Genomic DNA, 26,884 nt, shown 5'->3' with positions numbered 1-26,884 from the left:
ATCTTGATTGAATCTCTCTGTTAATGCAATTTAGGGTTGCTTTGGCTTTTTTGGCTGCCACTGCACACTTTTGGCTCATATTTAATTGGTTGTCCACTAAGACTCCAAGATCCCTCTCACAGTTACTGCTATTAAGCCTAGTTTCTCCCAATCCCTATGTGTATTTTTTGTTTTTCTTGCCTAAGTATAAGACTTCACTTTTCTCTACATTGATTTTCATTTTGTTAGGGCCTAGTGTTCAAATCTGTCAAGATCCATCTGGATCTTGAACCTATCATCTAGGGTGTTGGCTATTCCTGCCAGTTTAGTATCATCTGCAAATTTGATAACTTTCCTTTATATTCCCATCTAAATTGTTTGTGAAGATATTGAAGATAGTGGTTGCACACTTTTATAAAATGGAGTCATTACTGAAATAAGGGTATAGGTATACAGTGATCTTAGCTGGGGTTAAAGGCCAAATTTATATATAGCACTAATCTGTATTCTAAAGTTTATTCACCTTGTTTACAAAACAAATACTGAAGAAATTATGGTTTAGAAGGATGTTTGCATCTGGCTATTATTTCTAATAATGAGAGAGAGTCAGTTTTTGCTATACAAAGACACGCCATGCACCAACATCCGTGGGAAGTGACAGAAATTTGTACTAGAAGTTGCTAGTCTATTGCTTGGTTTCTTAACCTATGGAATGTTATCTTCTATATCTCTCAGATCTCATATAGAGGCCTTCTTGTCACCTTCTGTGCCCAGGGAACAAGTGGGTGTCCCAAACCAATTAGTATAAACCTATTGGCATCTTTAGCTGGATGAGGGCACATGGAAGGTAAGGCAAGATCTATGGCTGTCTGAGGATTCTGTTCATCTAAGATTAGCTATTTATCCCATTTTGAATAACTATAATCCATCCTGCAAAGCAGCAAATTCTCATATTGGAATTAATATACTTACAGAGTTAATTGGAACTTCTGGACTAACCATCATCGTTTTAAAAAAACATCATCTTCATCCTCATGGTTTCACAAACAAAACAGAGCCAGTTCTTGTTTGACCTGTAATCATCTCCTCAATAGGCTGTCAAACTCGTGGGCCGTGGGCTGGATGCATGAGGCACTGATCACAGCCATGCCGATTTAGCGAAGGGGGAAAAAGTTCTGATACATCACATGACGCCACCATGAAAACACGAGTTTGACACCCCTGCTGTAATGTATTCTATGTGGAACTGTTCTTGAACACTGTTCTGAGACCTCAGTTTGTCCAGAATGCAGCTTTGAACAGAATCACTTGGTTAAATCAAATTATTGTGATTGGTAACCAGAGTCAGGGATGTAATTCCAGGCTCAATTTATAGAGATGGGTTTGACCTTTAAAAATCTAAGCAGCCTGTGGATCAGAATTTCAATCATCTCCCATACCGAGAGTCTTTTGCTGGAAGAAAAAACATTTCTTTTGTACTCTCTAGTTGTTAAAAGTACAGCAAATAAAGGGACACAAAAGACATTTTAAAAAGTCAGGTACAGGTCTAGTAAGTGAAAACAGTCCCTGCAGAGTTTTTAGATAGCTAGCTTACAGATGTCACTAAGATCTGTCTCATCATTCAGCATTAATATTGCCATTGCTTTATTTTGTGTTTACTTACTTTTAAAATATACTCTCCTACTACTAATCTAAAATCCCACAGGTGGTTTTTCCTATCCTCTATTCTGTCTCTCTTTTCTCAAAAGAAAGAAAGATTAGTCAGTTCTTTGAGCCTTTCCATTGAACAAATCTTTTCCTGAAAAGATTGGGGTTTTTTTCAGAATTGAAGCATCTATTTCAATTAGCCTTCATTTCCAAACTCAAAGCTTACAGGACAGGTAGATTTCAACTTATGAGTGATAACTTTGAGATTATTCGAAGTTACAACATACCCATCTCCCCAAAGCTACTTAAGTTCCAATGTCACCTCCCCCCCCCCAGTCATGTGACCACATTTTGGGTGCTTGGCAACTGGTCATATTTGCATATTTTGCAAAATTGAGTTTACAGTGCTCCTCAGTCATGTGATTGTGATTTATGAAGGTTTTGCCAGAAACTGGTATTTATTTCTGGTATCTGGCAAAAGCCAGCCCATTGCAAACAATGGGTTTGCTTAACAAACATAGCATTCACTTAATGACTACTGTCATTACTGTGTTCATTTAACAACCACTGCCACAAAAAAGGTTGTAAAATTGAATTGGTTATGACCACTTAATGACCATCAAGACTTACGACTGTAATTGCTAAGCTCACATACACACGCACAATTACACATACACACATTGTAAATGAAATGGAAATAAATTAATTTTGGCCCATTTTCCAACTGTTCTACATTTACTTGTTATTTGGACTATGGCGAAGAAGAGTAAGATGGGGCAAATAGCTTAGGATCCAGTCAGTTTACACTTTGGGGGAACTTTATACAAGATAGATACCCACCCTTACAAATAATAAGAGTTGTGGAAGTCAGCATGAAAGAGAATTCAAAACTTGATTTCCCTCTACAAGTTTGCAGTGTGATATGCATCTTGTCCTTGGCCTAAGGATGTTTTTCTGAGAAATGTTAAGATGGTTCCATGAGCAAATATAATCACATATCATTTTCATTCCATCTTTTCTCAGCATTCATCATCTTTTTCCTTTTCATGTCTGAAGCAACTCAGCCAATTCAGGTCCTGGAGATCTGGTTTTTGGTTCAACTTGGACTACAGAGATTCTGCATTGATGGACAGCAATGAATAAATATTTTTTGATCCTAAAAAAGCAAACAAATCATTATTTTTAACTATTATAGCTTATATAACTAACTTAATGTGCTGGAATGTCAGGGAGACTTAGGGACGGGGGAGGTAAAATACGTAATTTTGGATTTTATCGCTGTGTGTTAGTCTTATAGACAACTTGCAATGCTTGTAAGCTTGACCTTACAATTGTTCTCTCTAAGTGGCTGGATTAATGTTTGCTTAAATAAGAATTGCTTTTGCATATACTGCAGTTGAATTGTCTTTTTCTTTGTAGAAATATCAGTTTTAAAAAACAACTATTTTTAAGTCCTTGGAACTGAATCTCATTTAATGGGATCTTTTTCTCCCATTGCATGCATTTCAGGGTTTTCTTTTCTTTCAGCTTAAAACCACAACCATGACAACTCCTGTAAAGTTACGGGAAAAATCAATAACAAACATAATAGTCTTTCAGCGAAATTGCTGCAATAACTTGGTAGGGAAGGAAAAGCATTAAGAAAGATTTAATGACAAATCCTGCATGCACCAGGTCTGGCTGTTGTGTTAATTTCTAATTTCAAAATATTCCCAAGACATTGTAGAGATCCTTGGTTTCTAATATTAAAACATGGGGACTCTACTGTCCACAGTACTGCAGTTTATTTTGCAAATGGTCAGTACCTGAAACATGCAATAAGGGTTAGAGTTAGGACTGGACCCAGGGAATAAATTTTAAAAATGAAGGTACATATAATCTATACATTTTAATTGCTTTCCTATATATATGCATTTAATTGTAACAAACAGCAATACTGAATTATGTCAATTTGGCATTTTTACTATTCCATCGTGATTTCTGTAATGAAAGAGGGGAAAAGACTGGTGAAATTAAAAAAAATATGTTCTTAAATCTAAAAAAAATATATGAAAATATAAGTTTTATTCCCATGGAGAGCATTGAAAGCTATCTAGAAGTAGCTTCCAGAGGAAGTCTCAAAGATGCTATTGTTTTACCGTCAAAAGGCAACTGGACTGCTTTTTCCCCTGAGGAAGAAGAACAAAATGTTTTGCTTCTCATCCAAGAAGCTTCATCGGTTGTGATGGCAGGGGAGGGGGGAGATGGAAGGATAAGTACTGACAATTGAGACTGGATGGTGGGGAGATGGAAGGATAGGTTCTGATCAGATGGCAGAAGGGGGAGATGGAAGGATTGTATTTCTTTGCAGTCATCTGGTTGTTAGCACTCTCCCTGAGAGCTCTTGAGGCCACCTGAGGGTTTATCTTTGCCTGAATCACAGTGCAACTGGTTGTGAAATCTTCTTGGAACCACTGCAAGGTCTGCATTGCAGACTGGAGATAGGTGGTGACTTATCCCTCCCCCTCTGTTGAAAAAGAGTAACTCATAAATAGCCTCTGTACCCTTCTTTCAACCCAACGGTCCTCTCTCCAGAGGAAGGGATGGACCGAAGGCAGCATCACTCCAACACTTATGGGAGATCTCAAGTCCTCTCCCTGTCTTGACAGGAATGATCAAAGAGCCCATTGCGTGATCTTCATCCCACAGCAATCGTCAACTCTGATGACTGCTGACAGAATGAAGAGCTGATTGGTTGCTGTGGAATGAAGAGCAGAATCGGATCCACACATCTCACAGCCGGTGAGTTTCCTACAATCCTTAGTGAGGGAATGTTTTAACAAGTTTAAGATTTATTTTTTTTAAGTTTATAATAGATAGCAAAAGAGTGAGGCTCAATGTTTTGAAAACTTGCAAAAAAAGGGGAAAAAATGAAAAACCAAGCTAAGACATTATTTGAATGGACTAAAGGTTAAGATAAAGTTGATTGATCTGATTAAGGTTAAAATAAATATGTTATTATTTCTGGCAACAGTTAATAAACTTGCTGACAATGGAACTGAAACGACAATGCTTCATGGATATGTTTATAGGTAAGAGATGGGATATGGGAAGAAGAGATTGTTGTATTTTAAGAGGAAGTGATAAGTTACAATAATTGTTTATACTTATGATGAAAGTGGGAAATCACTTCCTTATATTTTTTTTCTTTTTCTTTACTATATTCCTAATTTGCTTTCTGTTTCTTTTTTTCCCTCTGTATCTTCTGCTCTTTATTCTTCTGTCTTTCTTAGTCTAATTTTTACTCTTCTAATTATAATCTTTAATAAAATTACTATGTAGCAAGCTAATGAGATACTCCCATTAATAAAACATTTAGACATAGATCTTGGCTTGGTTCACACATTGTATTAAGCATGATTTGTTTGGCTTTCATTTTACGTGTTGCATGAATCTCAAATAGTTATTTATTTATGAGTAGTTATTTATATAGTTTACATCATTGCATATTATATAAGCTAGCCTACTGTGATTTATTTAATTTTAAAAAAACATGGCATGGGGTAATGTGACTGAAGATGAGTTTTCACAACTGGAGTAGTCCATTGGATTCAACTGAATTCTTGCTGGTTTCAGTAGATCTGCTCTCATTATATGCTTGCTTAGATCCAAATCTTTAAACTTACACATGGAAAAATTAATGATCTATTGAAGTTACTTATCTGTTTGCAAAATAATCAAGGAAGATTATCTTCTTCAATAAGATTTCATCTGCAAAGGACAGTGGGATGCTATTTTGTCTATTCCCCATGCCAGAATAATTTTGAAACTCACAAAAAGCAGTCAATGAACCCCAAATACATATAATCTTTTTCAGTTCTGTTGGGATGTTTTCATTTTACTTGAAGTGACATGCACTGATTACAGTGAGAAAGTCTGTGTTAAACTTCAATAAGAAAATAATCTGAATCCTTTCTTCTGAATAGATTCTCTCCGTTGGTTAATAATTAACATTTCATTTTATCTCAGTTGACACACTTCACAGAAAATTGGAGCAAGCCCACAGTATCTGTAGCTGTGTTTCAAAAGCCCTGTACTGCATTATGCCACTGTATTTATACAAGTACAGATGCACACAAAGATGTTCAGTGATAAATGAGTATTGTGTATGTTTGCAAAACTAAATCAGGGTTGGAGAATAGTTGAATGGCTGTTCAAACACTTTTCATTCAGATTTGTCTGGATGGAACTCTGAACAATTGCCTTTTTAGTCAACTGCAAGCATCATTCCTAGGTAACCAGCACAGGTAGCTAGTTTAGAGAACTATGTGCAGCTACAGACTTTTTTTTCAATATCTCTTTGGGTTTCCAATTGGAAAAGAGAAAGCATGTTAAATCAAAGTTTCTTATTGCATATAATTTTTCCCTACATTCAAGCAGATGCATGTACAGTCCCTGTGTAGAATTTCCCCCTCAGTGAAGGGAAGTTGGAGACTATAGACAAGTATGAATAAGGTAAATTGTCTCTTAGGGGTATTGCATTTGGGCAGATACAGGTACCAGTTTTTTGTGGTTTTGCTTTTAGACCTTTCCAAACATTCTCATTATTATTTTTTAGCATTTGGTTAAAATTGATTTATTTACATTGTCAAGTTTTAAATATTATTTAGGAATAGTTTTTTATTGGTTCAGCTTGATTTTATCTTTATGCCATATAGTTTCCCAATAAACCAATGCCTTTATTTGTAGCATTTACAACCTTATTATGTTTTGTTCTTTAACTCTATTCCCTGATTATTCATTTATTTTTGTCTGCTTTGAAAACATCATACCCTTGAAAAATCTATCTGGTACCTAACCATAAACTGGATTTTAAATGAAATCCTTCAGTATGGTGCCCTTTAGAAAAATATAGTTTATTTTCCTATTCATCTCCCAACTGGCATGGTTCACATGGTTAACAAAGTTTAGCAACTCTAGGAATCATTAAATTAGTTAAGGATGTTCTCTATGAAAGCATCTAGATATTTATTCATCCTTTTTTTTCTTATATTACCTGGATCTGATTAATCAGATTGCCATTACAATATTGCTAATAGGTGTCATTGAAAATATGTAAGACAAGTAGAATCATAGAAGATCTTTTCTACCACCTACAACTTGGCTGAGAACCATTGGAAAGGATAATTGAGTGTAGGAAATAGTGTGGTAATACAAGTTTAGTTTTATTCAAAGGTGAATCATTCTTCGCCTGTTGTGGAAGTTCTGCCACTTACTCTGCTGAAAAAATTGATATTTTAGGATCTTCTGATTTGAATACAGAGCTAGGTTTTATGGGATATAAAACTCCATTTGGATCAGAGATGGTATTCAGCAGGTGCTGACCAGTTCTGGAGAACTGGTAGCGGAAATTTTGAGTAGTTTGGAGAACCAGCAAATACCACCTCTGACTGACCCCATCTATTCTCTGCCTCCTGAGTCACAGCTGATTGGCTGGGTCTTCTTTTGTTGCCCTACACAGAAGAATGGAGCTAGAAAGCAGGTTAGTAAGGTGGGGAGGGAATGGGATTTTGCAGTAACCTTCCCCCAGGAGTGGGGTGGGAATGGAGATTTTACAATATCCTTCCCCTGCCACGTCCAACAAGCCACACCCAACAAGCCATACTATGCTGACCAAGCCACGCCCACAGAACCGGTAGTAAAAAAAATTGAATCCCACCACTGATTTGGATCTGTTTGTTTGCATTACTTTCATAGAGTTTCACGCACTGATGAAGGCAGGATGCTTGATATGAACTAAAACCTACATTCATCCAGATCTGCAATAATCAGCAATTTAGTTTAAAGCTGTATATGCTGTCAGTTTCCATGACTTTCCGTCTTGTGCATTGAGAATTGTTGGGTCTTAGCTAGATGAATCAGTTGCATCAGTGGTGGGATTCAAATTATTTTACTACCGGTTCTGTGGGCGTGGCTTGGTGAGCGTGGCAGGGGAAGGATACTGTAAAATCTCCAGTCAGAGGTGGTATTTGCTGGTTCTCCAAATTACTCAGAATTTCTGCTACCGGTTCTCCAGAACTGGTCAGAACCTGCTGAATACCACCTCTGTCGCATGTTACTTTTTGTGGAACTATGTCTTGGACCTTGCTGTCTGATGTGTGTGAGGAGGTTCTAAAGACACCTGAAGCTTCTTTCTATGATCCCCACAGGGTTTTGGTTTTAATTTTCTCAGACAGCATCTTATCCTTTTACAATATTGAACAATTAGTTGAAGTTTTAAAGGAATAAAATGTCAGTTGTAGAAATAAAACCAAAACTTATTAGTAGGCTATTGACCCAATAGTGAAAGAAGTTGCAGCAACTAGTGGAATTAAGAAGTGCCTTCTATTTTTCCATTCAAAATCATCTTCTCCTTCCGTTTTTGTGTAGAAAAAAAAAACTTGTTGGCAATTCCATGAAAAACACAGATTTCAAATACCAGTTTTGCTCTGGATTAAAAAAAAATATTTAATTGAAAAGTGTATCAGGGGTTCTTTCTAAACTACTGTATATGATCAAAGCACATGTATACTCCTAGCTGTAGAACTAGTTAATTTTGTTTGTTATAACAAATAGTCTAACCAGCTAGGGGATTCTCAGGCACAAAACTATCTTTAGAAGTTTTGGATAATTTACCCCCTCCCCCTAAGTTACAGGAGCTAAAGCAAAGAATCTTCTCTTTTCTTTCTGTTTCAGTGTTGTCTGCAGGCCAAATTAGCCCCATCTCTACTGATCATGGTCAACAGGAGGTTAAACTATTGGGATTCTGATTTTGAGGATGAGGTCATCAACATCAATGTTGGGGGCCTGAGAAGGAGACTCAGTTCGAGTGCCCTCTCCAAATTTCCTGACACTCGGCTCGGGCGCTTGCTTTCCTGTGACTCTGAAGAGTCCATCCTGCAGCTGTGTGATGATTATGATGTGAGTGCCAGGGAATTCTACTTTGATCGGAATCCTGGCTTCTTCCTATATGTGCTCCATTTTTACCAGACTGGCAAACTGCATGTTATGGAGGAACTGTGTGTCTTCTCCTTTTGCCAAGAGATAGAATACTGGGGCATTAATGAATTCTTTCTGGATTCCTGCTGCAGCTATCGCTATCATGAAAGGAAACTGGAGAGACATCATCACAACTGGGATGAGGAAAGTGAAGTTAGCAGTGTGGATACATCCCCAGATGAGATCTTAGATTTCAATCATGACCTGCTTCGCTATAGTACGCTCCGCTGTGGCAATCTGCGGAAGCGCCTTTGGCTCACCATGGAAAATCCAGGATACTCCATCCCAAGCAAACTCTTCAGCTTTCTATCTATCAGTGTTGTGCTGGTTTCCATATCTACCATGTGTATTCACAGCATGCCAGAATACCAGCAGCTTGATGAGGAGGGCAACTTGAAGGATGACTCTGTGTTGCAAAACTTGGAGTATTTCTGCATCTCCTGGTTCACATTTGAAGTTACTGCCCGCTGGCTTTTGGCTCCAAACTTGAGGAAGTTTTTCAAGCATCCCCTCAATTTGATTGACATTATCTCAGTGTTGCCTTTCTATTTCACCCTCTGGGTAGACGTGACCACGGAGACAGATTCAGAACTGGGAAATTTGGGTAAGGTGGTGCAAGTGTTTCGTCTTATGAGGATATTCCGAGTGCTTAAGCTGGCAAGGCATTCAACAGGTCTGAGGTCTTTAGGAGCAACCTTGAAGGTAAATGGGCTTCAGCGCATTTATGTTTATTTCATATTTCTAAGGAAAAAATAATCAAAAGAGTAGCCCAAAGCACTTTTGTCCTGTTTCAATCTTAAGTTTGTGTCTGATTTCAACCTGGTGAAATTACTCATGCTTTTGAACTTTTTAAAGTTCAGTTACAATAATGGATTATTGTGTGATTATGTCCCATAAAATCATGTTGACTTTTAGTGATCACATAGATATTCTCTAAGATGATCTGGCCCTCACCTGCTTTTTGAGGTCTTCCAATGCTACAGTCATGACCACTCTTGAGTCCATCCTCTTTGCTGCTGATCACCCTCTTCTTTTTCTTTTCACTTTTCCCAGCATTAACTTGACTTTTGCTAATTTTCCAAAGTATAATAATTTGAAACTGGTCTTTTGTGTCTTCAGTGAGAACTCTGGGTTGACCTGTTTGATGTTCCATTTGTTTGTTTTCTTAGCTGTCCACAATATTCCAAGGAGTCTTTTTCAATACCAAAGTTCAATAGCATCAATAATCTTCCTACCCTGTTTCTTCAAAAATCCAATACTTTCACTTCCATAGAGTGTTACAGGGACTATCATTGCCTGCCTTATTCTGATCTTTGTAGATATAGATTCATCACAGCACCTGGGTATCTTTTTCAAAGACTTCATAGTTGCTCTGCTACTCTGTAGTATATTTTCTGATGGCTGATCCTTTTACTGCTGATTGTTGATCCCTAAAAAAGTAGAAGTTGTCTAACTCTTCGGTATCCTTGTTATCAGTTTGAAAACTGGTTGTAGTGCCAGATAATTTTCTTTAGATATATTGTTAGTCATATTTTTTACTTTGCACTTTGATTTTTATTGCTAGACTTTGTAATTCCTTTGGACTTTTGGCTTTTAACAGTGGTATCATTAGCATAGCACAAGTTGTTGAAGTTACTCATCTTCTTTCAATCCATCTTTCCTTAATATATACCTTACAGATTGAATAAAATGAAGAAGGTATACAGTCCTGTCCCACTCTCTTGTCACCTTGAAGCCACTCTGTTTTGCCATGTGTTGTCTATACTGTGGCTTCCTGACTTCCGTGTGGATTTCTCATGAGCACAGTAAGATGCCCTGGGATTCCCACATTGTGATCTCTCTTTGGTATTCTTTGGCATTCTCAATTATACATCATGAATCAGCAATAATGTCTCAACTTCCTTGGCTTTTTCTAAATCCAATTTTTCTAAATTTTCTAAATTAGAATTTTTCTAATTCTAAATCAAATGCCTGGTTTCTCTTTTTCCATGTAGGGCTCTAATCCTTATTTGGATGATCCTGACCATTATTTTGCTAGTATGTGAAATGATAGGTATTGTATGATAATTTACATACTCTGTTAAGTCTCTTTTTTTGGATATTGGTTTTTAGATTGACCTCTTCCAATCAGTTTGCTGCTATGTCATTCTCCAAATTTGCTGGCAGTTACTGGCAAATTAGCATGCAGAGTTGTAAAGTCCAAATGAGTTGGAAATCCAGTATTCCTTGCCAAACAGACAAAACTATCTTCTGTTTCCATAGTAAACCTTGTTCCTATCAATAATTCCCACCTATTTTCAACATCTACATTTCCTTCAGGTTTGTTTATATCTGTCTAGCATCATCTCCACTGCAACCCTTCCTAAAACAGAATGGAATGCGATAGGATAGGATAGGAATCTGTACTATTATATCTGTCCTTGCCTCTATATATGGAATTAATGTGAAATACTCCTGTATTCTGTCTGGCCTCCAAAAGGATTCTTTGTTTGATTTATGTAATGGCAAAATTAAGCTCTTAGCATGAAATATGAGCTAACATGGCCTGTTTTAAATGTAGTATTTATACATATTAAGCTCCCATACCTTGCAGAATTCAGTGAGAGGTTTTTATTGTGGTCCTCTGCAGTTGGCTGTATTTATGTTCAGGCTTTTGCTTCCTTACCATTAAAAAAAAGAAGATTTGAAGGAGGAAAGCGGACAGTATTGAAAGGGGGGGGGATCTTGCAGACCTTGAACTTTCCATCTTGATTCTTAAAACTTACGTTCTTTGATCAGCTTGGTTGATTGTAGCTCATTTATTTATGGGCTTGCTGCCAGCCAGACTAAGGCTAACCTGCAAGAGCATCAGCTGGCACCAGGAGTTTCAGGGCCAGCTGATGTGACTGGTTGTCAGAATAGGTGACTGAGAAAGGTGATGTCTTCTCAGAGCAGAGAGCAGATTTAAGGGACTGACATTTGTTTTGCTGTCTTTATCTTTACTGTTTGCGTCTAATGTTCCGTAAGTCTAGAAAAGTCATATCTGCTTCAAAGAACGCTAATGAATTCTGAGAGAGACTCTAGCTGGTATTTAATCAAGATATGATGTGTAGAAGGCTAAGACACTGTATCTGGCATTCCAGAAAGTCCCAAGGGATTGCTGTAGTCTGGGACCATAAGCATCAAACAACTGGAAAGAATAGCTAAAGATAGTAACTATGAATGTCTTCCTTCTGACTTCAACTTCACAAGCTCTCTCGTAGCCTCTGAGATGCCTCCAATCTCGATGAAGGAGGGGGGGGAATCAGTTTGATGCTACTGCACATTTACGTTCACTTTGTGCAATTTGTTGTGCAATGCCCACTAAATATTCTCCTTTGCGTAGTCTCTGATAACCTAAACTGCCACTTCTTTCACCCAATCATATACCTGAAATTCTTTCTTTCTTTCTTTCTTTCTTTCTTTCTTTCTTTCTTTCTTTCTTTCTTTCTTTCTTTCTTTCTTTCTTTCTTTCTTTCTTTCTTTCTTTCTTTCTTTTCTTTTCTTTTCTTTTCTTTTCTTTTCTTTTCTTTCTTTCTTTTTAAAAATTTACATACAGTAAATAAAGCAAAAGTCAAATCTTAAGAAAAAAATTAAAAAGGAAAAAGAAGGGAGGAAAAGGGTGCCAGAAAAATCTGTGTACAAAATGTAATGGCTTCCGATCTTCTCTTCAACAGAGAATTACAGTCTTATAATTCTCCCTTCCTTCTTGAATGTTATACAAATGCCTTGGACTTCCAACTTGTTCATATCTTTTTAATCCTCAAACCCATAAATCATCATAACATTTTTTCTTCTTTCAACAAAAAGCCCTTGTAAAGTTTCAGGTCCTTCAGAAAAGTTTGTGTTTGCTTATTTATTTACTAAATGTATATGTTTGTTGTTGTTTGCCTCTCTCACCATATATACCTGCAGTTCTGATTGCCTTCCCACCCAAGAAGCTTAGTGGAACACCATTTCCAAAATGCATCCACAGAACATAGAAGCAGGACATGAAACAGCAGGCAGCATACACTGCTTCCTCTGTCAATGCCAGTTGGAGCCACACCCCCATGTGGGAAGGGAAGCCCACCTCTCCTTCTCTAGGGCAGAGTTCTCCAAACTTTTCGGCTTTGCGGACTGGCAGGTGGGGGGAGAAGGGAGGGCACCACACAAGTGGTGAGCACACCCATGCTCGTAGCTCCATTTGCACGAGCGGCAGGCACGCACGTCTGCCACTTGTGCAAATGGAGTGTGCGCACACACGTGCTCACCCGCTGTTCATGCAAGTGGGGATGTCCACAGGCTCAATTGCCCACCACTTCTGTGGCCCGGTTTCAAAGAGCTCACGGTCCAAAGGTGGGCCACAGCCTGGGGGTTGGGAACCCTTGCTCTAGGGAAGGGGTTTCCAACCTTGGCAAAGCTGGCTGGGGAATTCTAGGAGTTGAAGTCTGCAAGGTTTAAAGTTGCCAAGGTTGGAGACCCTTACTCTAGGGAAGGGGTTTCCAACCTTGGCAAAGCTGGCTGAGGAACTCTGGGAGTTGAAGTCCACAAGTCTTAAAGTTGTCAAGGTTGGAGACCCCTGCTCTAGGGGACCTCAGAATTACAGTAAACGTTCACCAAAATGTCACAGACCATTGTGAACTAGAAATGTTCATTGCCCTTCTGGAAGGTGAGGACAGTCAGGCCTGACTTTCCCAACTCATTTCCCCCAGTGAGACTGTTACATTTTATTAATCTAATTTTTTTTCAATAGTTGGTTTTCACAAACCAGATGGAACCAATATCCCCAAGCCTAATGTCTGCTTGATATGTTATCTAGAGCGTGATGTGAATGGGAAAAGGAACAGATGGGATGCCATGCCACCTCTGTTTAAATCATGCATGATCCATATGTGTTCGTGGAAAGTGATTAGTGCTTCTGCTTCGTTTCATTTGGAGGTGGGGCCTTTAATGGGGATAGTTATAGCATGGAAATTTGAGTGTCTTTCCCTATCAGTCTAATTCTCAGTCATTATCCTCATTCATCAGTCATTAACGAAACTGCCTGAATGAGAGAAAAAACATCATTTAACCTTTTTTAAAAAAAATTGCAGTAAACCTCAACACTGAAAATGTATGTTCTCTCTTTCTTTAATCCTTGTTTGGAATAGAAGATGAAAAAATTTCTCCCACTCAATTCAGTAAGAAAGCAGAACAAAATATTTTAAATGTCTGAGCATCTCACATTAAACACATTTATGTACACATTAATCTGGGTGAATTTGTGATTGGGATAAAAAAGCCCTTAAGTCAAACTCAGTTCCTAGTCTACATACCTATTCATTTTTCATGCACGATTATGGAAGTGATTTGCCTTTGCTTATTTTTTTAATTGGGTTTCTTGGTCTGACAGCTCTGGTATTCCCAATTGTTCCCCTATCTAGTCCTTCAGGAACTAGACAAGATCGTTTAGGAGTTGACAAGGGTTGTGAAAAGTGTATGGGATAACTTTCTATGTATAATTAAAACAAAATGAAATACATGCTATGATAGTTTCAATGCAGACTGGCCCCCGTACAAACTGGGTGGTATATCCATTTTTAAAACAATAACAATTCCTTACCCCATTCAGGTTTAAAAATAATTTAACCAAATATATAGTGGCATATTATCATATGAATGCACATAATATGAAATGGGTGTGGAAAAGCAACGCAAATTATTTATTGTGCTTGTTCTATATTAGCATTCTCCAAACCTCGCAATCCGATTGGTCCACATGGACCGCAATTTGATTGGTCAACTGAGCGGCCGTGATTGGTGCGCTAAGAACCTCCTGCAATTGGCCGAGCCGATCGCGGGAGATTCAAAGCCCTGTCATTGACCGCCGAGCCGCCGGCCAGCTTTATAAGAAAAGCCGCGCTGAGCGCAGGTCCTGTACCTAACTGTATATTCAATAAAGAGCTGAATGTGCACTTTGAGTCTCGCGTCTCAATGCGACCCGATCTACCTGGGACCGATCTACCCGGGACCGATCTCCCAGACATAACAGTACCGTGTTTCTCCAACAATACGGCCTCCACCAATAGGAAGGCCCAGCATGATTTCTAGCCATGAGGTGAAATTACGCCCCGCCCCCCAAATTTAGGCCTATTCCAACCATGCTTTTCCCCGCCATTTCTCACATCGTTTGTTAGAACTGCACGAGGTGAAGAAAAATGGGCGGGGGAAGGGCGGGGGATGGGGAGAAAACTTGCCTTTAGGAGTGCCCTGCAGGTAGCCTAGGCTAGAATACCCCGATAGCCAATAGAAGCTCCCTGAAGGCAGAGTCCCCAGCCCATGTCCCCTCGCCTTTAGGGCAGTCTCTTTCGGGTGATGCAAGCTCCCCAAATGCAGTCACCAGCTACTTCAATTGGCTGGTAGAAGCGGCCTCTCAGCGAGGGGAGTGTGTGTGTGCCACGCCTCGCCCCGAAGCGACTGGGGACTCTGCCTTCAAGGGAGCTTCGATTGGCCGGTAGAAGTGGCCTCGGAGCGAGCGCACACACACTCCCCTCGCCGCGAGGCTGCTTCTATCGGCAGATGAAAGCTCCCTTGAAGGCAGAGTCCTCAGCCGCTTCAGGGCGAGGCGTGGCTGCCCATGCCCCCTCGCCTTTAGGCAGTCTCTTTTGGGCAATGGAAACTCCCCAAATGCACAATCAGCCGGTAGAAGCGGCCTCGGGGCGAGCGCGCACACACACACTCCCCTCGCCATGAGGCTGCTTCTATCGGCAGACGAAAGCTCCCTTGAAGGCAGAGTCCCCAGCTGCTTCAGAGCGTGGCATGGCTACCCATGTCCCCTCGCCTTTAGGGCAGTCCCTTTCGGGCAATGGAGACTCCCCAAATGCAGTCACCAGCCACTTCGATCGGCTGGTAGAAGCGGCCTCGGGGTGAGCGCACACACACACACACACTTTCCTCGCCGCGAGGCCGCTTCTTTCGGCAGATGAAAGCTCCCTTGAAGGCAGAGTCCCCAGCCGCTTCAAGGCGTGGCACACACACACTCCCCTCGCTGCGAGGCCGCTTCTACCGGCCGATTGAAGTAGCTGGTGACTGCATTTGGGGAGCTTCCATCGCCCAAAAGAGACTGCCTAAAGGCGAGGGGACACGGGCAGCCATGCCACGCCCTGAAGCAGCTGGGGACTCTGCCTTCAAGGGAGCTTTCGTCTGCCGAAAGAAGCGACCTCGCGGCGAGCGGAGTGTGTGTGTGTGTGCACTCGCCTCGAGGCCGCTTCTACCAGCCGATCGAAGTGGCTGGTGACTGCATTTGGGGAGCTTCCATCGCCCGAAAGAGACTGCCTAAAGGCGAGGGGACACGGGCAGCCATGCCACGCCCTGAAGCAGCTGGGGACTCTGCCTTTGGAGAGCTTTCGTCAGCCAATAGAAGCGGCCTCGCGGCGAGGTACGTGCGTATGTGCCGCTCTAGGTGGGGGAGGAAATTAAGTCACCCCCAAAAAGACGGCCTATCCATTTTTTCAGGGGTCAAAAAAAAAATAAGGCCCGGCCTTATTTTGTGAGAAACACGGTACTTATTTTTCATGAGTTAGAAGTCAGAGGATTTTGTTACTCTGAGACCTGCAGCAGCTCAGGACAGAGTAGAGACTTCTGCTCCTTGGACTTAGCTCTGCAAAACAGTAGGCTCATCCATTATATTCAAGCTATTATTAGGAGATTAAGAAAGGGTAAGTAGAAATATCCCATGTATAAATATGAGGTTATTAATAATACTAAGTCTAGGCTTCCTCATATTTTAACAAAGACCTTTTTCTTTGTGTTTTTTTTAGTTTTCCTAAAGAGGATAAAACAGTAAACAGTCGTATAAGAAAGGATGCCATTACAAGAGGGGTGCAGTACGTTGATTCCCAACCCTAATCAGGATGCAGTATTTACATAATCAATGGTTTCAATATAAATTCAAATATTGGGGGAAGAAAGTTGATAGAAGAGAAAAGGATGCTAAGGATAATAGGATAAATGTCATTCTCTTCGTTGTAACATCCCAGTTATTGAATTTCCTTCCCAGGAAGATGTAATATGCAAAAAAAAAGGTTGCTTATTACATTTCTATGCTACCCATCTCACTAGCATCTCTGGGCGGCTTACAATGTAATAAAAGTTAAAGATGCAAAAACAATTAAAATTAGAATAAAAAGACTCAAAGTTAAGAATCAAGATGACGGGCAGCCTGGGGATGAGCATCTTCTTTAAGCTGTCAGCTAGCCCTAATGTAGCAGGCCAAACAGCTGAGCCAAGTTTTTAGGCTCTTCCAGGAAACCAGGAATGTGAGGCCAGATCTTACCTCTGCTGGGAAAGTATTCCAGAGGGGGGCCCACCACAGAAAAGGCTTTTCTCCTGGACCTGGTTGGAGTTACCTTGTTGTCTTTTTAAGTACCAGGCAATGTTTGCACTTTGGAAAATGCATTATGACTAGTTTAAGTCTATAGATTTGACATAAACATACATAAATGTAGCTAGATAAAGCTAAATGTCATCTCATGTGTTATTTACAACTAAAGATCAAGTAAGCAGCCAAAGGCTTGCCAGATGCTTTGAAGGGCAGCTGTCAGAAATCATTGACCATGTTAACTAAGCTGATGGGAGTTGTAAATTCTAAAGATATTGTATTGCCTATCCCTGAATTACAGGTTTTAAGTCAAAGGTTTTGTGGAATGTGAACCATTGGATAAAAGAACTGATTACGAGAGAGAGTATGAGGTATATGAGAAAGAGAAAACAGTAAGAGAAAACAGATTTGGGTGTTTGGGTAATAATTTGTTGCCCAAACCACTGTCACATAATGTTAAAGTACTAAAACAACAAAAATGCTCTTTTTGCTTTCTTCTTTTCTCTCTCCAGTAACTAAATTCACACCCAGCACTAAGCAAAATTATGGTGTATTTGACTATAATTTAATGTTATGTATAGAACCTCATCATTTTGCTGACAAACACATGCTGGTAATATTGCTTATAATATGAACTTAAGCAATCCAGTTTTAGTAAACCTTTGTTAAACGAATTATAGACTACTAGGGCATTGTACAAATCGGATCAATGTCTCATTTGAAGGAAGCTCCCCTTCCTGTAGTAAGACAGACAGAATCTTGATTAGACCTAGGCAATCATCTCAGCACTGATACTTGCGTATGGTCCAGCTGTAGTAGGTGATCAAGAGGAGAGCTTTGGTTTGCTGTTAGGTTTGTTTTGATTATATAGGGCAGGGGTGTCAAACTCACGTCATCACAGTGGTGCCATGTGACATATCATGACTTTTTTTCCCCTTTGCTAAACCAGGCATGGGTGTGGCCAGTGTGTGACCCATCCGGCCCATGGCCGCGAGTTTGACAGCCCTGATATAGGGCTAGGAGAGAGCAGCCCACTTCCTTCCCTTACTAAGAAATGGCTTCATAAAGAAACAGTTAAATTGCTATCACTAATGAATATATTATGCTTGGCTTCATCGAATAATCCAAACTGTTTCAGTAGAGACACCAGGAGAGCTGGAGATGCCATTGGCATATTGAGATCAAACCACAGGCTTCTTGGTAGAGAAAGTAGAGAGTATGCATCATGCATAGAGCATCTGCTTCCTGGGCATTTCTTATTGCTGCCTTAATGTTGTAAGAATGCTTTGGTTTATTGCTTTCACTTCGATTCAAGCAGCCAGTGAAGTGAAAGGATGAAAATAAATGTTATGGCTTGTCTAAAAAGTGGGAAATGTATTATTGATCCAGAGGCCTGCAACCCATTCTATCCAAGTGTAAACTGCATGTTTCAGTATATGCCTAATTCTTTTGTGCACATCATTTTCTCTTCATTCAGAGTACTGGACTTAGCTAATTATATTATTTTCCCTTCTTGCAACTTAGCCATGTTCTCTGCTTCTTTCTTATGTATACTTTAATGAATACATTTTGACTGCCTAGGCTGTCTGTAGACTGTCATTTTCTTTGACAGCTTCATTTTGTGCCTGACTATACTATGTTGTCTCTTTCTATTTGTCACTTGTGCCATGCCTATAAATAGCCAGCTCTGACAGTCCTTGTTCTGCTCTGGATTGAGTCTATCTACTGGGCTTCTTGCATATTTTTGAAAAGGAATTTCCATTTCTTACCTACCATGCCTGCCTAACATTGATCGATCATCTTGGCATCTTTTGTCAATGGCCTTGGTTCTATCAGCCTCACTTCCAGCAACAGCTTGTCTCGATCTTCCTGCTGGGCCTCAGAACAATTATAGTTCGATATCTTTTGGGGGACAAATAGCAGATTTTTGTCCAAAAAGGTCTTGGGAGTTACAAATACAATCAACTCTGAGCCTGGATTTCTTATACATATGCTAAAGGAAATGTCTGTGTGTAAATAAAAAAACAAGCAAATTAAGATTGGGATTCCTAAAACCTTGTTAAGATTGAAGACTTGAGCTGAAGGGCTCATGAAAGTGGTTTGCCAGGATAATTGCAGCTTTCTTCTAAAACGCTTCTTCTATCTTCCCTAATCACATGCTTTGATGGTGGTTGTGATTTTTATGCTACAGGGAAAGCAAGGAAGGCAGAAGACGGACTACTTATCAACAACAAAGAAAGGAATCTCCAATGACATTTATCACAGTTGTGATAAATAATTTTTTGTTTGGGACCATAGCAACTAAAGAAGCTTGATACCTCTGTCTGGCTCAGGACCTGCTTCTTCTGATCCCGTGTCCTGAGAACTGGCTGTGGATATTCAATCACATTGCATAAAAGGGATAGACCATGAGAAAGATTGCCAGATTTGATCCAGGAAAAGGGGAAGCCCGTGGAAGGGGACAACAGAAACACATTTGTTCCTCTGTGATTTATCTCTTGTAAAACTATAGATGCTAAATCTGAAATCAGTACATGTCTTGATTTTACTTGCAGCTGTGTAGGGATCATATTGCATTCTGAAGGCACTGAGTAGACATCCCCGTTTTATGTGTCTGCTTTTAATCTATAAAATAGGCTAATGAAAGATATTTATTTGCCACTAAGACATCTGTCTTCTCCCTGCCAGATGCAGATCTTGACTCAATACAAACTTGAGATATGACTGATGGCGCCAGTCTAGAGTTCAGCAACAGCATTTGTCCTTAAAAGCAGATATTAGAGTGATTATTGCCATCACCACATTCTGTCCTTGGGAACCAAAGAAGCACCAAAGCATTAATAAGTTATCTTATCTGGAGAGTTTGCATTAGTCCCACAAATGTTACACAGAAAAATGTTTTGTTTTATATTCTGAGACATGCTAAAAAGGTCATTGATCTGGAAAGTTGCCTTGCTTGACAAGAATATATCAAGTGGTGCCGTAGGGAACATATGGGCCTCAATCCTCCATTCAGTTAGAATGTGTAAATCCCACTTAAATAAGTGAGAATCATAGCATACTCCTATACATATCTGCTCAGAAGTAAGACCAAATGAATTTGTTAAAGGTTACTCCCAAGTAAAGTGGCACAGAGCAGCAGTGATGAACAAGCTAACTGAATGTGGGACATTAACATGGCACTGACAATCCAGTTTTAATAAAAAGAAATGTTATCTGTCCCTAATAAAGTTAGCTTCCTTGCAATGGAAAAACATATCCCCATTTTAATCTCAAAACAACAGGAAAGAAAGGTGGGTGTATGTTACATTTGTTTAAACTATAAAAATGTCAGCTACCTTCACACACTACAAGTAATTTCAAATATTACCATTGTACAACTTGTAACGATGTGAAAAAACAGTGTTACTGTCATAACCCAGGCTCTTCAGGGCTGAAAGTAATAGGAATGGATGGAGCCTAGAAAGTAACTTCTGCCTGGAGATCAGTAACCTTTGATCTCCATCTTACTAATACAGTGACTCTGGGCAGTTTACAATATTATAAAATTTACAAAGTACAAAAAAACAAAATACAACAAAAATTGAAAACCAAGATGATGGGAGCCTGGGGGTGAGAATATTCTCTGTCCCATCAGGCACCCCCAATTTAATGGGCTCCTGAAAACTGGTAAGCAGTGCAGTTTGTGTAACAGTGATTTTAAGTATGTTTTTGGAGTCACGTTATAAAGGTGCAACTACACATACTAAGAAAAATGCTTATATGAGATGAAGTGGTAAGTACAGGTCAAACATCGTGAGAAGGTGCTTAAACCTTATTTTGTATGACATTCTTCTTTGCAAAGACAATGTGAGTCAATTGTAATTTATCTTGTTTCCCTTATCTCTCAATTTTGGCTCTGAAATAGTGATATTAGCAGTAGAATTGATGATATAGGCAAGATCTTCTGGCTTCCTTTTGTTAATGCAACTCACTAAAGGGGTATCTCTATTTTGAATGCTGATGTTTTAGAGTCTACCTGCAAGTAATCTCTTCCTCAAACTCTGGAATATTATTACCTGCTACAATAAATGAACACTAGCTATGTGCAATAGTTGGAGTTCAATCTGCATTGATTTCAGCATGGGTCATTGACCGAGGGTAATAGGAATCGCAGTCCAAGCATCTGGAAGGCATTAATTCAGATGTGCTTATGCACATACCATTGAAATAAAATTGATAAATAATGATGGTGTTAAAATACTCTTGTTTCATGCTATACGTGCTAAGGCAAAATATTGTTCTGTTCTAAGTTTCAGTCATGATCTTAGTCAACTGTGGTCTGATATTGTAGAAACAGTAAGGGATAAAACTCAAAGGGTAGAAAACCCAGCATTGAAACAATGAGGTCTCTTTTCATACTATTTTTAGTTATTGATCTTGACTACCTACCTCCATATTTTTTTTCTTTTTTATCTTTTCTTTTTCAGCATAGCTACAGAGAAGTGGGAATTCTTCTCCTATACTTGGCTGTTGGGGTGTCTGTTTTCTCTGGAGTAGCCTACACTGCAGAAAAGGAGGAAGACGTTGGTTTTGACACTATTCCCGCTTGCTGGTGGTGGGGAACAGTTAGCATGACAACTGTAGGCTATGGGGATGTGGTACCAGTGACTGTCGCCGGCAAGCTAGCAGCTTCTGGTTGCATCCTGGGTGGGATTTTGGTTGTGGCACTGCCTATCACTATCATCTTCAATAAGTTCTCCCATTTCTACCGCCTGCAAAAGGCCCTGGAAGCTGCTGTGCGAAACAGTGACAAGAAGGAACTGGAGGAATCTGAGAATTACCCAAGCCAAGAATCTGATGCTTTCAGTGAAGTTTACCAGAGAGATGAAGATCTCACCAGGAACATCCTTCCAGTCTACTGAATGATTGGGGATTGAAGACTTATCTGGTGTCAAAAAAAAAAAAGGCAAATTGGTAGCATGATGATCAGCAAAACCTTTATGCACCATTATGGATTTATTCATTAAAAGTGATATGTTCCAAAAGCATGTATGAAGTAACTTCTTCCTGAGCCATTGCAGAATACGCATTGACCTTATGCATCTGGATTTTCAGCATTCGTCCAAGCCAGTATACATTATAACTATGGTAATTCAAATCTCAATCTGCCAAGAGACATCTGGAGCAAAATGGACAAAATAGTTTAAGGTTCCATCTGTATTCCATTCCCTCAATGCAACAAAAGGAAGTAGATTCATCAACACAAGCTTTCAATCTGAGTATTGTACTGGCAATAATAGTCCTAGCATCCCACATCCCACAGTGTAATTTACAGGCGGATATCCAAGTACCTGGACTGGGCTGGAAACTCAAGTTTAGAATCTAATAAATATGCAAATTATACTTTTAAAAACAGCTTTATTTCAGCTGACATTCAGTAGCTGCAGCTAATCTTCACCACCTATCCTGAGTCTACATGCAACCAAATATTTCCACGCTGTATGTTAACTTTTTCATATTCAGTATTGTTATCTCCCCCAGACATTTCAGTGTTCTGATTCATAATTTATCTTCAAAGATTGCCAAAGAAATGAAATACTGATTATAAAGTTATAGCAAATAATGTTTGCAATGGCTTCCACAGAACTGAGATTGTGAAAGAACTTCTAACTTGCCTTATAAATGTCTGTCTGATGGAAACCATGGAAGCTACCAGCGTACGCTAGAAAGATTTTAAATTGATCCAAAATTGATATAAGATAAATAGGAGAGATTGTAATGGCTGATGTGCTGAAGAAGGAATGGAGCACAAGTCATGATCATGTTAAATAATTCTCTATGGCTGATTTTGCACTCCCAACTCTTAACAAATCTATGCATGATGTATAGGATGGTAAAAATATTTTCCTTCCCTTTCCTGCTCTCCCATTTCCCTCTCCACACCTGGTTCTCATTGCCATCCAATAAAATTCTTTGATGGTAAACTCAGGGTACAGATTAAAAGGATGTACTTCTTCTATTACAATGCACTAATTTGGGGATAGGGTGCTACTAAAAGTGGGATCATAGTCATCGGAAAAGAAGTAAAGTGCTGACAAACCCATGTAGCCAAATAGATATATCGGTATTATGATTAGCTTTGTTGATGAGTTTCCTGGAAATATTTGATTGTCTACTGTGAGAAAAGTATGCTAAATAACCTGAGCCATTAGTTTGATTGAACTGGTTTTGTATCCCTCATGATTATAATTATGTAGAGTAAGATTGGATAATAATGAGCATCCCAATACCTCTGATGTTAGGAATGGAGAACTGGACCTCCCAGATGTGGCTGGATTGCAATTCATTCTACTTAATCAGGATAATTTGTAGCATTTGTAGCCTAATATTTAGAAGGACATAGTTTGTGCACTTTTGTAATGTATCATCTCTACCAAGCATGCTCCTGTTTCTAACTTGATCGTTATTCTACACAGAACAAGACAACAAGTGTACTTGATAAATCTCAGCAGGTGTCACCCCTGTCCAGTATGTCTGGGTTCAGAAGCTAAACAGAATCAGGTTTGGTTACTACTTGGATGGGAGACACGACCAAGCATCCCAGGCCTCTAGACCAAACTAAACAGATTACACAAGATAGATAAGGAAGGAAATACACAGATATCCTGGAAGAACATAATGACACATCCTTTCATTACTATTACCAAAATGATTAGATGGACACGTCCATGTATTCACCCGGAACTGAGCTCAATTCAGCCCTGTCTTTATGAAATACATTTAGTTCATTACTGAAGATGTTTAATCTCCCAATACTCATTATTTATACTGAAACTTTCCTGCCCTGGATAGGGATGGAGGGAGGAAAGAAAAGTAGGAGGAAGGTTGTTACTGTGAGTTATAAATCCCTACAGTCTACCATTTGCAATAATCTTAAAATAGATTAGAGGGTATATGCTGATTTAATAAATTTAAAGTATGTCAATGTGATGGATGGGGGAAATGTTTCAATTTCACTAAAAGTAATTAGATGAAAGATGTTTCGTTTCTCTTCACAAATATGAGTCCCAGAGTTATGTTATTGTTTACTGATCAAAATAGAAAGAATTTTCTCCCTTCATTTGTAATTGCTACATGCCCAAAGAAATGCACATTGCCCGCTGAAAATAAGTGGTTTCATTTCTGTTCATATATTTCAAATTTTGTCCCTCTGACAAGAGGTTCATATATCTATCCTGCATATTTCTTAAGTCCTTTTTATGGCCCTATGTTTTTTTTTTGTTTTTTTTTAAATTAAATTTATATAGCCTTCCCCCACCTTACATAAAGTAACCCTGAGCAGCCTAACAGAATGAAATAAAACAAATACATAAAACAATCATTCAAAATAGCAAGCAATAGCATTTATATACGGTTTCACAGTGGTTTACCCTTTCTAAGCAGTTTACAGAGTCAGCATATGGCCCCCAACAATCTAGGTCCTCATTTTACCCACCTCGGAAGGATAAAAGGCTGAATCAACCTTGAGCTGGTGAGATTCGAACTGCCAAATCACTGGCAGTCAGCAGAAGTAACTTGTAGTATTGCATTCTAGCCACTGAGCCAACACAACTCCTATAAAATATAAAACCATCATTAATGTAAACATACATAAACCACCAGGCACAGAAGAGAGTAGATATTAATAATGATGAAGCCATCTTAAAATTTCAGACTCCCCTGGGACCCCCAGGCCTGCTGACATACCATGGTCATTGTCATGCCCCCACTGGAGTCTGAATCTGTGGGGGAAGATGAGCTAGAACAAGAGCCAACAGATGGAGAGGGCGGCTCCGTTGGCCTTGGAGGAAATTGGGGAAGGGCAGAGTCAGTCCAGGCAAGACATTTCTGAATTAGTAAGGTCTGCAGAGCTCAGGAGAAGAGCAAGGACTATCCTCTCCTGATCTGATAGCAACGAGGAGAGATGGCAAGATCAACGCAGATTGAGCGTTGATAAGGGAGGAGGGTGCCCCGCCCCCTCTCACAAGGCACACCTGGGGACTGAGATGTAAGGAGATGCCGGTGGGAGGGGCATTTGCTGGGAACGAGCGTTGAATCTGTGGAACCTCATGCACTTGCCAACACCTGGAGGTTGTTGTGCTCTGTCTTGGGCTTGCCAGTTTGCCTGCTTCACCGAACTTCTTGCTCTGGTTACTGTTTGGTTAACCTTATTGGACTGCTGGCCCTGGTTAATGTTGGGCTAACCTGGATTACTGGACTGCTGGCCCAGGTTGCTATGTGGCTAACCTGGCTTAGTGGACTATTCACAGCCAGAGGCTTCTGAAGGTGCATGTGAGAGCTTTGGCTCCAGGACTTATAGTGAATGTGGGAATGTTTGGGGGCATAGTTGGAGTAATAAAGGGGAGTTAGACTGTTCTCTGGTTGTGTTGCTTTTGTGCCACGCTCTGGGTCATCACAGTCATGATTCATGAAAAACACAAGAGTTTCCTGCTAGCCTGTGGTGGCAATTTGAAGCCTAAGCCTTAAAATTGACATACAGGTAGTCCTTACCTTATGACTGTTCATTTAACAATTGTTCAAACTTACGATGGCAGTGGAAAAAAAGTGACTTACAACCCAGCCATAGTTATCACCAGTGGAGCATCCCCACAGTCACATGATCAAAATCTGAATGCTTGGCACCTGGCATATATTTACAACAGTTGCAATGTTCTGGGGTCAGATAGTTGCCATTTGCAACTTTCCCAGAGAGCTTGCAACAAACAAAGTCAATGGGTAAAGACAGACTTGCTTAACAATGACATGATTTGCTTAACAACCACAACGATTCATTTGATGGCCACAGTAAAAAGATTGTAAAATTGGGCAGAACTCAGTGACCATATCACTTAGTGATAGAAGTTCTGGACCCAATTGTGGTTGTAAATTGAGGACTACCTGTAACACATGCAGATCAGAGGTAGTATTCAGTGGTAGTGGAAATGTTGAGTAATTTGGAAAACCAGCGAATACCACCTCCGACTGGCCCCACCCCCATCTATTCTCTGTTTCCCGAGTCCCAGCTGATCGGCTGGGTCTTCTTTTGTTGTCCTGCATAGGAAAACGGAGCTGGAAAGCAGGTTAGTGGGGTCAGGAGGGAATGGAGATTTTGCAGTATTCTTCCCCTGCCATGCCCACCGGGCCACGCCATGCCCACCAAGCCATGCCCACAGAACCAATAGTAAAAAGTTATGAATCCCACCACTGATGCACATCAATTTTTTTCCAAACTACCACCATCTGCATATATCATGTGCCTTCTCCCTGTGGCTTTTTATCTCATTGCCTGCCAAAAAATGGCCACCCCCAATGTAAATAACTAGAAGTGGAAGAGACAAATGGTAGCCCCCTACTTAATAGTAGCTTACATTTTGATATTTTGCTCTGATATTTCATTCTGGATATGGTTCATAGTTTGCCTTCAATAGCTACAGTATTTGTCAGAGAGAATTTAAAGTAGAGTAACTGAGTATAATGGTTTGGGAGGAAAAAACTTGTCAGGAAATATATTCTCAAAGAATTAAAGAAACTTTTAGAGTCCTACAGAAAACAGAAACCACATATTTCTTGAACCACTGTACAATTCTGGTGCAGTATATTTTGAGTTACAGACAGTCCTCAAATTACAACTGGTTGCTAAGATGTTATGAATGATCCCTTCAAAGGTACGACATGGTTCAGGAGATCCAACAACTCCCCCCTCCCGCCCCCCATGATCACGCACCTTCATTTGGCAACCAGTCCACACTTCCAGTTGTTTGCATCATCCCAAAGTCACATGACCACAATTTATGATGTTTTGTCAAAAAAAAATGGCATATACTTCCAGTTTTGGGCAAAAATGCCCTATGGTGAACAGTA

At 39.7% G+C, this 26,884-nt stretch overlaps 1 protein-coding gene across 2 annotated transcripts in view; it reads left to right on the top strand.

Annotated features, from left to right (window-relative positions):
- The window catches only part of KCNS1 (potassium voltage-gated channel modifier subfamily S member 1), a 30,110-nt gene extending 5,623 nt beyond the window's left edge, over positions 1–24,487 (top strand). The window contains exons 1-3 of one of the 2 annotated variants that reach the window (XM_087959355.1): positions 3,959–4,407; positions 8,341–9,345; positions 21,472–24,487. In XM_087959355.1, coding sequence (XP_087815481.1) covers positions 8,380–9,345; positions 21,472–21,906 — 1,401 coding nt within the window. In that variant the 5' untranslated portion in view covers positions 3,959–4,407; positions 8,341–8,379 and the 3' untranslated portion in view covers positions 21,907–24,487. Of the gene's footprint in view, positions 1–3,958; positions 4,408–8,340; positions 9,346–21,471 lie in introns of those variants that run through there. The other variant, XM_087959354.1, reaches the window with a different exon arrangement.
- Positions 24,488–26,884: the final 2,397 nt, after the last annotated feature.

This window comes from Notechis scutatus, chromosome 3 (genome assembly GCF_049901735.1).
Source record: "Notechis scutatus isolate UNSWTSFEM ecotype Mainland chromosome 3, rNotScu1.2, whole genome shotgun sequence".
Taxonomy (NCBI): Eukaryota; Metazoa; Chordata; class Lepidosauria; order Squamata; family Elapidae; genus Notechis; species Notechis scutatus.
The sequence above is the reverse complement of the archived record's forward strand: the minus strand, read 5'-3'. Positions and strand labels throughout refer to the sequence as shown.